Source organism: Trichechus manatus, unplaced genomic scaffold (assembly GCF_000243295.1).
Source record: "Trichechus manatus latirostris isolate Lorelei unplaced genomic scaffold, TriManLat1.0 scaffold00063, whole genome shotgun sequence".
NCBI lineage: Eukaryota > Metazoa > Chordata > Mammalia > Sirenia > Trichechidae > Trichechus > Trichechus manatus.
In genome coordinates, this window is record NW_004443999.1 from 6,817,385 (window position 1) to 6,829,615 (window position 12,231).

Consider the following 12,231-nt stretch of genomic DNA (forward strand, 5'->3'; position numbering starts at 1 on the left):
GGATTCGAACTGCCAACCTTTTGGTTAGCAGCTGAGCTCTTAACCACTGAGCCACCAGGGCTACAAAAAAGTAAATAGGACTTCACAAATGCATCACCACATATCATCAGGTATAAAGGATAAACCACAAATATCTTCAGTTTAAGTATAAATATTCTAGAATAAACTTTTAACAAAAGTTGCCATATACATATATATACGTATACACACGTGCGTGCGCGCGCGCGCGCGCGCACACACACACACACACACACACACACGGAGCCCTGGTGATGCAAACAGTTAAGTACTCAGCTGCCAACCAAAAGGTTAGCAGTTTGAACCCACCCAGCAGTTTCACAGGAGAAAAGACCTGGCAATCTGCTTCTGTAAAGATTACAGCCACGAAAACCTTATGGGGCAGTTCTCTGTCACACGGAGCTGCTATGAGTCAAAATGGACTTGACACCACCTAACAACAGCATCATATATATAAAATAAACTGAAAAATTAACAAATTCTTTAAAAAAATCAACCCGTCCTTCCTCTTTAGGGTACACTGATAAATTAAAAAGAAAATTTAATTAGTCAATTATACATTTTTACTCATTTCAAACTGACTAGACAAATAACTACTATAAAGGATTATTTATAATCACCTAGGATACTCAAGATAGTATTGTTACCCAAAAACCCTTCAAACATATCTAAATGAAATACTACTTACAGTTACACTGTTAACATTCTGAAACTTAACATAACGAAGTGGGACAATACCATCTTCTTTAATATCATCCTCTGTTAGTTCCAGAGCTTGAGTTGGTTCACTTCTTTCTGCCTCCTCAAAATCCATAGATCGGGGTAGATTGATAAAAATTTTTACATATTTAGGACCCTGACCTATAAAACGGTAGAATAAAATGAAATGCTAAAAACCACAAACATACAATGCTTTCTTCCCTTTATCTACACGACACACTACACATGCACACAAATATGCATACACCTACACAGAAACACCTTCACAGGCCTCCATGTTTAGGACTTGTAAGAAAATCTGAGTATTGTGACAGCCATTCTTTTTTTTCAATAGACACTTACTGGTACCTTCTAGACCTAGCTAGCACTATACTAAATACTACATTAAAACACAAACACACAGTTCCTGCCGTCAACTACAAAAGAGATACCAAGATAAATGTAATACTACTGGTATGGCGGTATACAGAAGGTGGCAGTAGATTATGCCAGCATATGGAAGTAAACATAAGTTTCATGAGAGAAATAATATTTGAGTTAGGTCTTACAGTTGCCAATGATTGCTACATTTTGTTGTTTAGGAGAAAAGCATTATCAGTGACAGCATTTATCTAAAAGGGAATTATACAAATTGCCAAATCTCATTGTAGAGAAAAGATGTGCTCAGGGGTAAGACCACATTTATACAATGTCTTAGTCCCTTTAACTTCAGAGTACAATCTAAGACCTGTATTTTGTAGATGATTAAGGAATATTAAGAAATTCACACTACTTATTCATTTCCACAGCATCTGCTTTTAAAAATATTTTATATTTTCAGAACAAAGGTACAATTACACTAATGAAATATTATCAATATATGAACATTTTACAGTAATAAATGAGAAGGTAATGCCATCTAACAATTAGGCCCTCGCTAGTCTCCTAGTCAACCAGAAACAAAAACAAAACAACTAGCTCTCCCCCCAAAAAAACCCTCAACAGAAACAGAAAGAAAAGGTGAGAAGATGTAAATAGAGTTCTTTGTTTTACAAAAGAGAAATTCCAAGTCTATACAATCATGTTTACAACATCATGACATGCACTGACATAAAGACGAAACCATTAACTGAGCACAAACAGAAGTTAAAACCCTCAGTTTTATCACTGATAATAGAAGGAATCTGAAATAAATCTCTCCCAGTTCTGATTCCATTAAAGGGTTGTTTCGAACCTAGAGTTTTAGAATAGTAGTTGGAAGAAAGGGTTCACTAATTTTCAAATTAGGAAGAAACTTGAACTCTAAAATAAAAAATTCTAGAAATGGAATAAGGTAAAAGTTCCCTCTTTTTTCTTCCTTTCACCCCTAGATGATCTCACATCATTTGTCCATTCATTTATTTCCTTGGCTTGTTCGAAAAACAATTTAAGATGTTATCATTTTACTCTTTCACAAAATAAGGTATATCTACCTCTATTTATTGAAGAGTTTTAAATATGTGCTAACAGGTCTATAAAACAGGAATTTAGTTTAAAGAAAAGCTGCCCTTTACTCACCATTATCTGGCCCTTGAAATTTCATGGAATAAAGCTTAACAGGTTGATTGAATGCCACGGTAATAAGTAGCTGCCAAGACAATAATAGCTTCATTTAAAAAGTTCTCTTGAACACCTTGAATATACACAATGCCTAAGCAGAATTAAAATGAACAGAGGCTGAAAAAAATCTAATTCATTTAACAAAACAAATATAATATGGAAAATCAGTAAAGTTGAAAGTAACTTGATTAGACTGACATTTGAGGAATATCTATCACATTAAACAAATGGCAACAAAAAAGTTTCATGGAGTAATTAACTAAAATTAAGTTGTAAGAATTTAAGGTCCTATGACCCATAAATTGAAAGGAATCTGCTTCCCAAAAAATCATATGAAATCACTAAATTAAAATTTAAACTACATACTTTTGCATATGGCTTAACATTTTATAGGATGATTTATCTGTCAAACATCTATCCACGTCATCTGACAACTGGAGACAAGGTGTAGGTTATACAAAGAGACCAGCCTTAATTGTACACCTATAAAAAGCTGAATTAGCATAAGTTGTGTGATAGATACACTTATAACGACAAAAAAATTAAAGAGTAGCAGCTGAGGCTGCTTATGTACAACCAAAAACCTCATGGGATTCAGTTCCTTGGTTTGGAGGTTTAGGGTCATGGTTTCATGAGACATCCCAATTAATTGGCCTAATAATGTATTTAGTGCTTCCTAGTTCGTTTAGAACCTTCTAGTTCATTGCATAGTGCCTAGGGTCTTAAATGCTTGCTATTGGCCATTCAAGGCACAACAATTTGTCTCTATTCACTTGGAGCAACAGAGGAAAGAGGAGAGTCAGGAACAGGAGGAGGACATGGAATGTATGGCTAATTGCCTCCATGAACAACTGCCTCCTTTGCAAGGAAACCAGAAGAACTGGATGGTGCCCAGCTACCATTATTGAACATTTTGATCAAAGATTCTATAGAAGAATCCTGATCAAAAGGGGCAAAATGCGAACAGAATTTCAAATTCTCATGGACTCCACACTTTCTGAAGCCATGAAGGCTGGATGAACCCCTGAAACTACTGCCCCAAGAAAATCCTTACATCTTAAACCAAATATATCCTCTAAAGTCTAAAAAACCAAACAATAGTCTAGCTTAACTAGTAAAAAATGTCTGCCTTGACCATTATGCTCTTTTAAGAACTACCATATGGGATCAAGAGCCTTGGTGGCGCAGTGGTTAAGCGTTTGGCTGCTAACCAAAACGCTGGCAATTCGAATCCACCAGCCACATCTTGGAAACCCTATGGGGCAGTTCTACTCTGTCCTATGGGGTTGCTATGAGTTGGAACCGACTCAATGGCAACGGGTTTGGGTTTTTTTTTTTTTAATATGGGATCAAAGCGACAACAGCAACTCGAAAGATTAGACAGGAACCTTATGGGGCAGTGAGTTTATGTTAATGGGGGAGGAATAACTCAGAAAAGGAGGGTGAGAATAGACGCACAATGTGAAAAACATAATCAATGTCACTAAATTGTACATGTAGAAACTGCTGAATTGGTATATATTACGCTGTGTATATTCTCAACAACAACAAAAGAGAGACTAGCCTTCAATTTATTTGCTGACACTCTATGTGGGAGTGAGGAGCTAGATGTGTAGGAAGTGCTCATCTAATGCCTAATTTTCATCAGCGACAAACTCATCTAAGTGGCTAAAAAGTATGGAAGGCAGGCCAAGGTTGAGCAGAAGGACTGAAGAGTGGCTGAAGGCTCATCTCAGCAGTGAGGCCAATTCAAGAGTTCTGCAATTCTCCCTATTGCACCTGGCAGCTAGAAGAAAGAAAGCAGATAGGTCCGAACAGTCAAAGGACAAGGGGTTAAAGAAATTGAAGGTTATAAAAAGGAAAGGAAGAAGTGATCATCTGGGAAGGAGACACACAAAACAGTGAGATGGGACCATAACAAAGTTATAAGAGACGCATAAAGATTTATAATCCTCACAAGCCTTGAGCATTCTATTACCTGCTCATCACAGTCAGATTCCAAGAAGGTCAAGTCTTTTCGTAAACAGTTGTCAAATCCATGTTCATCACTTTCATTAAGACACTCACAGCCAGCTTTGTTAATAAAAGGCATTAAATCCATCTGAAAAAATTAAATCAAGACTTCAGGCAAGAATTTTCATTTGGCATAAAATCGCGATAAGAAATTTAAGTCTGTGTGATTATCCCAAGAGGAAGCAATTTTAAAGATAACTTCTATGTCTTCTAAAATAATTACTAAAACTTTTATAACAGTATTTTCATTTGAGTTTCTGGTGAGATCTACCACTACTTATTAAGCCTCAACCTAAATTTAGTCTACTTGGTAAGGATATCAGAAACAATTTCTTTGACACTAAGATTATGACACACCGATTTTTACTTTAAAAAAAATGATTTTTCACACTGGAAAACATGTAAGTTAAAATTTCTGTAGAATGCAAAGAAAGCCTACCTTCCTCTTATACTGGCCATGGACTCTTTAAACTTATTTTCATTAAGATTTTATATTTAAGATGAGTAGTAAATAAGGACTTAGAAATATTTTTAGTATGGAAAATTTCAAATGTACAAAAACAGAATAATAAAGCAAGCCCCATGTACCCACTTCAGCTACAATAATCATCAACTCATGTTCACTTAACTTTGGAGTGATCAGTCCCTGGACAGGGACATCATGCTTGGTAAAGTAGAGGATCAGCAAAAAAGAGGAAGACCCTCAACCAGATGGACTGACACAGTAGCTGCAACAATGGGCTGAAGCATAAAAACAATTGTGAGGATAGCGCAGGACTGGGCAGTGTTTTGCTTTGTTGTACACAGGGTCGCTATGAGTCGGAACTGACTCAATGGTACCTAACAACAACACCAACATGACCACTTTTGTTTCATCTTTACCAACCAACCACTCCCTAACTCTTGCTCAAACTCTCAATTATTTTGAAGCAAATTTCAGATATCTCTCTATTTCACTGATAAACATTTTAGTGTGCATTTCTAATAAGGACTTTTTAAAAAAACAGATCCTCAGTATCAATGTCACAACAATACTGTAATATCATCAAAATTCTCAATGTTCATATTTCCTCAATTGTCTCATAAATATTTTACAGCTGAATTTCTAGACTCGTAATAAGGCTCTAAAAAAGGTACACATTGAATTTAGTTAATGTTTCTGCAATCTCTTTTAATCTGTAGTCATTTAACCTGCAGATTTTTTTATATCCTGGATTTTGCTGATTGCTTCCTTGTGATATCATTTAACATATTCTGTATTTTACTGAATGTTGTACTGGGCTGAACAGTGGCCCCTCCAAAAGACACGTCTACCTGGAACTTGAGAATGTGACCTTATTTGAAATAAGGGTCTGCAAATATAATCAAGGATTTCGAGATAAGATCATCTTGGATTTATACAGTGGAGTCTAAATCTAACGACTGGTGTCATTTATAAGAAAAAGAAGAGGGAGATCTGACACACAGAGACACAGCGGGGAAGCCCATGTGAAGATGCAGAGATTGGGAGTGATGCAGGATTGTTGCACCAATCCTGCATCACTCCTTGGCCAAAGAGTCCAAGGACTGCCAGGAGTCACCAAAAACTAGGAGACAGGCATGGAATGGATTCTCCCTTATAGTCTCCAGAAGGAACTCAGCCTGCCATCACCTTGATTTTGGATTTCTGGCCACCAGAACTGAGAGAGAATAAACAGTTGTTTTATCACAAAGCTTACGGTAATTTGTTATGGCAGCCCTAGGAAACTAATACAAATGCTTTAAGAATAAACAGATACTGAATTTTGTCTAGTGCCTTTTCTGCATATTTGGAAATCATGAATTTTCTCCTTAGCTCTATTAACATGACAGATTATATAAATGGAGTTCCTAATATTAAACAACTCTTGCAGGCTTGGAATAAACCCAATTTCCAGTTTTTTCTTAATGTGTTGCTGGATTCTGTTTACTGAAATTTTATTTAAGATTTGCACACCAATATTCATAACTGAAACTGATATATAGCTTTCTTTTTTGATGCAAACCTTATCAGATTCTGGGATCAATGTCATACTTACTTCAAAAACAAATCTGGAAGTTTCCCCTCTTTTTTATATGCTCTTAAGTAGTTGCAAAAGAGCCCTGGTGGCACAGTGGTTAAGCGCTTGGCTGCTAACCAAAAGGACGATGGTTTGAACCCACCAGCAACTTTGCAGGAGAAAGATGTGGCAGTCTGTTTCTGTAAAAATTACAGCCTTGGAAACCCTACAGGGCAGTTCTACTCTGTCCTATAGGGTCACTATGAGTCAGAATCGACTTGATAACAATGGTTTGTTTTTTTTTGTTTGTTTGTTTTTAAGTAGTTGCAGTAACACTGGGATTCTCTATCTTTAAGATTTGGTAGAATTTCCCTGTGAAGTCATCTGTTAACAGAGTGGCTTTTTACTATCTTCCCTATTTCCTCTGTAGTGACTGGTCTGTTTAGGCATTCTGCTTCACATGGAGTTGATATTGGGAAACTGAGTTTTCTAGAAAAGTGTCCATTTCATCTATTAACCAAGGACCATTCTGAAAGTTGACAAGTATTAATCTTCAGTTGTATGTCCATCTTTCTATCACAAAGGATCTTCACTATCTCTTTTATTCAGAGGACACAAAAGCATGTGTATATAGTTCCAAAACTTCTTATACATATAAATAAATACCAAACTGGTAATAACTCATTAGTATAGACCCCTGATTATTCATGGAAGGCCCAAATGCTTTCAAAGTCAAAATGTTATACTAAATGTATTTATTAGTCAGGTTATCACAGAGTAGCCAATACAAAAAAGGGGAGAGGGAAAAAGGGAGGGCGATAGAGCAAAGTTCCACTATAGTAGTAGTATTCCTGAATTTCATGAAAACAATTGCCTTGAAAGGGTAGTTATGACAAGGTCTTTTAAATGTTTATATGTCCTACTTCTACCCTACTCAGATATCATATCTAGGTTGAGATCCCAGGAATGAAGACAACACTGCAGTCATACTTCCAATACCTTAATGATGAAACTAAACTAAATGGATGAATTATTCAGAATAATTATTATATATATTGTGAGACACACTGAACAAGTAATACATTTAAACACTTGCATTAAATCATAATTAAAAAAAAAACACTGAGAAAATCTGACATTATATGCTTCTGAAAGTATGAAATGGGAAATAAACACCATTACCTACGTGATCAACTTGCCAATAATGAGGAAACAATCATGAAAAAACAATCAGACAAATGCAGATTGTAGGACAGTCTACAAGACGGAAGATCTAGACCTGTACTATGCAATATGGCTCACTAGCCACATACGGCAATTTAAAATTAAATAAAATTAAAAGTCATTTCCTCAGCTGCACTTGCCACATTGTGAAGGCTTAATAGCATTCACAATGGTATACCAATGGTATGTGGCTACCATATTATTAGACAGGTACTAGTCTCAGCTTTCAAAGAAGGCAGTCATGAAAGGAAAAAAGGGGGTGGGGTGGGGAAAAGTTTCTAGACTAAAGAAGACTAAAGAGAATTGACAACTTAAATGCAATGCATAATCCTTGATTCGATCCTAGAGGAGAGAAAAGCAGTTATAAAGACACTTTGGGGATAATTAACGAAATTTTACTTTCCCCCTGGAGGCACAGTGTTAAGCACTCAGCTGCTAAACAAAAGTTCGGTGCTTCAACCTCAGCAGCTGCTAAAAGGGAGAAAGATGTGGCAGTCAGCTTCCATAAAGATGTCAGCCTTGGAAACCCTATGGGGCAGATCTACTCTGTCCTATAGGGTTGCTATCAGTTGGAACTGACTCAATGGCAATGAGTTTGGTTTTTTTTTTTTGGGGGGGGGTGTTCAGTATGTATATTACAGATATTGTACGGGTATTTGTTTTCTTAGGTATGATAATGGTATCATGGTTATGTAGAAGAATGTTCTTGTTCTTAGGAACTAAATGCTGAAATAGTTAGAGATGAACTATAACTTATGTCTATAGTTTACTTTTAAATGATCCTGCAAAGTTAAAAATAGCTAGATAATGAAATACAGCAAAAATCGCAAAATATTAAAAATGATGAACATATGTGAAGGGTATACTGGTGTTTATACTGGTATTTGTTGTTCTCTGTTGACTTTTTGTAAGTTTCACCTTTTTTGTAACAAGGGGTAAAAACCAATACTAGACACACAAGAAAGTTAGAAAAGCTTTTCATGCTTCAAGTTTTGGGTTAAACAAAGGTTTGGCAACTTCCTACATAAATCAGGGCTCTCTAAAGTTTGATTTTACTTTGATGAAGGATGACAAATCTGTATACTGGAACTTAATAGTTCAGAGGCCACAATACTGAAATATACCATCAAGTCTCAAGATTCAGAATATATACAAATCCAAGTTTGATTCAAGAGTGCTAGCATTCAAACTTCTCAAGAGAGAAAGACCTGACTTAGAGGGCACGAGGCAGGCTATCGGAAGCTACGCTATGTACTATTTACTCTTAGCAAATGTGGAGGGGAAAGACTCAACGTTCTAATTTTTTCCAAACTTCAATATGATTTTTAAAAACTAAAAGTCACATTTTGTTCACAAAAACACTCTCTTGCTTCTGAATTAGAATCTATTATGATTCTTACCCCTTTTTTCATCTTTTGCAATGCCTCAAATCCATCCTAAAAGAAATGTGTAGTTCTCCTTTTAAATTAAAGTGAATTAAAATTATTCAGTCTTAGGAAATTTTTTTTTTAATTCTTCATACCCTCTCACTCTGCCTTCGATCATATCAGAAATTTCAAAACTATAGGATGGGTAAAATCAATAATTGTACAGCCTCTGGGTATTATACCATGACAGACATTCTTTATTCCAAGAAATCCAAATTCTTATAAAAAACTGTCAATACATTTTTGTAATGATTATAACTAGATCTATTTAAGTTACAGGTTTTCAGTCAGTGACTCTTATTCCTATTAAGTCTCTATTTGTGCTGTGAGACCAATGATGTTCTTGGGAACACATGACCAGTTTTAAATATTTAATAACACTGTAAGGCCCAAATAGTTCAAAATTTTTAATGTCTTGACACCTGATGGAAAAAATGTTTTTAATAGCTTTTCACATTTTATTCATAACTTTGCATGAAAACTGAATTTTTATTTCTTAAAACTTCATTTTTTCCTGCTTATTTCCTACCTGAGGCCAAAACACTAATAGCACACTTAGCTGATGTGTAAGGAAGTATCCCTGTGGCTAAGCAGCAAGACGGTTGCACTCATAAGACTTTTTCATGCAAACACCCTTAGTAATAAAGGAAAAAAAATACAAAGATGTAAACACAGCAGTTTACAAGTTAAATGATTTCCAAAATTTTCCAAAAGGTGTCACAACCCTGACTGATACAACACATTCATACTTTCTAACCAGACATTAGAATTTCAAATTATTACATAACAGTTCGATTTTAAATAAATTTTAATTGTACCTCCCTAACTTAAAATAATTAATGCCAGTATCACAAGCTAAAGATACTTTTTGACCCCCTTCAAACAAAGAATCTCTCATATTTACCTGACTACAATTTCTCCTTATTCAGTATGAATTTGAAGGACTTACAGAAAGGACTTGTAGCCCCATGGCACATATCTGCTTCAATATATTTCATATAAATGCTTTAATATATTAGCTTTAACTTTTTTGTTGGAGGCAACACTTACTTTTTAAAATTTCATTCTTTGATCTGCTAATACAACAATCTTATGACAAAAAAATTATATTTATTTTAGTATGGATATTCCAATTTGCATAAATAAATCTGCTACCATGAAACACTACTTTTGAATTTTATTTCCTTCCTGAATAGCTTCTGAATGCTAAAGATGTTGCATTACAAGCTATCCACATATAGTTTTCAAAAACTATTCTTTAAATGTATACATCCAACTAAACTCATATTTGGTTCTAAAATAAAATCAATAACTAGAATGTTTTTTAATAGAGCCAGAAAAGAAGAGATACATTTAAAAGGATACAGGAAACAATAAAAAGTGGCAGCAAAGGGAGTTTACATATAATGGTCATACATTAAAATTTACAAGTCATTTTACACAATTGTCAAAAAGTGGAAAAATTTTCCAAGGCATATTTCTTCATTTTCTTAAAAAGGTGTAAAACAAGTATTTAAATATGCCTGCTAAAATAGATTTAAAAAAAAAAAAACTGATTAAAAAAACAAGTTATACCACACACACACAAAACCCAATAATCAGCTAATGAATTTACTTTTAAAATTCTTAATTGAAAGTATGCTGAACTAGTAAAAGATAAAAGATGAGAACATAGTTCTACAGTATGAAGAGTGTTTTAGTCGATTTCATTTTACCCAAATAATGATAAATGCAAAATACTTCACGATGATTTCAATTATAAGTCTACGTACGTAGCCTTTTGGAATATCTGTGTCCTCATTGCTTCCAGGGTCATTTTCTAAGTGCTGCTTAATTTTTTCTTCTAATCCCACAGCATCTGCTCCTTGATACTGATCAATTCTCACTTTGTTTCGAAAAAACAAAAATGTAGGTGTTGCTGATATATTGTTGGTGGCAGCTGTTCCCTAGAATCGGCATGTTAGACAGCGTTATGAATTAAAATAGTAAACCACTTTAAATATACATTCTATATCTTTATGGAAGTTAAATATCACAAGCATGAACTAAAAACATGTAAAATAGTTTATTCCCCATTGAAATTTAAGAAGAAGCAGACCCACTCCTAAGAGAGGTCCCAACGGATGTAGCTATTCTACCCTTGCACCCACACTGAAAAACAGCCCTGCATTTTTATCAGCTGTAGTGGTTCATCCAGTAGAATAATTAGCTTCCCATTCCAAAACTATGCTTTACAACACTAGACAAGCACTCTCATAAGTACATTCCATTTCTCAAAGGGAGTAACCAAGATGGGTATAGATCTGTCTATACAGGCTACTACCTCTAGGGAAAAGTACAGCTCTCTCTAAAAGACGGTACTGAATCTCTCCATGAAAAAGAGATAACATTGTTCTTCACACTGCAATCCTTCACCCATTTCTACTCTTAATAAAATGACTTTTGGCCTCCAAACACATTACGACAACTATCTTTTTTAAAATTTTCCCCTAGCTCCATAATTTTATAAGACTAACTACTGAATGGAAACTAGCTAATAACACCGAGCATCATGGTTTAAACTTTTCATATTCAAATACTATGAAAAGGTTCCACTATATTGTTTAAAGAAAAAAAGCATAAAGACCATGTAAGGATATCTTTTCCAGGAAGCCTCATAAGTGAAAAAACCATGACTGGCCTTCTAGAATAGTGCTGTCCAATAGAACTATAAGGTGAGACACAAATAAAAGCCATGTATGTAATTTTAAATTTTCTAGTAGCCAAAATAAAAAGACAAGTGAAATTAATTTTAATAATCTTTTAGTTAACTCAATGTATCCAAAATATTATCATTTCAACATATAATCAATATAAAAAATTGAGATATTTTACATTTTTTCCTTCATGCTAAGTCTTCAAAGTCTGATGTATATTTTACACTTATAGCACAATTCCAACTTGAATTTGCCACATTTCAAGTGCTCAATAACTACATGTAGCTAGTGGCTACCATACTGGACAACACAGTTCTAAAAGAAAGCACTTTCAGACCAGGCAACGAATACTTAAAATAAAGGGCAGCAGTACAGTCCAAAAATATGTGATGTAAGTACTTAACAGTAAATGTGCAATGCAGGTTTTATTCCAAAACCCCAAACTACTAACTACAAACTATGTAACACTATTTTTCCCACATTCAAAAATGTGTAACTAACACAAACCCTCACCAAAAAGGTGGCGGGGTGGGGGGA

At 34.8% G+C, this 12,231-nt stretch overlaps 1 protein-coding gene across 3 annotated transcripts in view; it reads right to left on the reverse strand.

The window, feature by feature from the left end:
* Positions 1-12,231, reverse strand: part of TXNL1 (thioredoxin like 1) — a 29,058-nt gene that overhangs the window by 9,875 nt on the left and 6,952 nt on the right. For all 3 annotated transcript variants that reach the window (XM_004379256.3, XM_023733981.1, XM_023733982.1), the window contains 4 exons: positions 10,771-10,944; positions 4,295-4,417; positions 2,275-2,344; positions 707-879 (listed from right to left, as the gene is read on the reverse strand). In XM_004379256.3, coding sequence (XP_004379313.1) covers positions 707-879; positions 2,275-2,344; positions 4,295-4,417; positions 10,771-10,944 — 540 coding nt within the window. The remainder of the gene's footprint in view (positions 1-706; positions 880-2,274; positions 2,345-4,294; positions 4,418-10,770; positions 10,945-12,231) is intronic.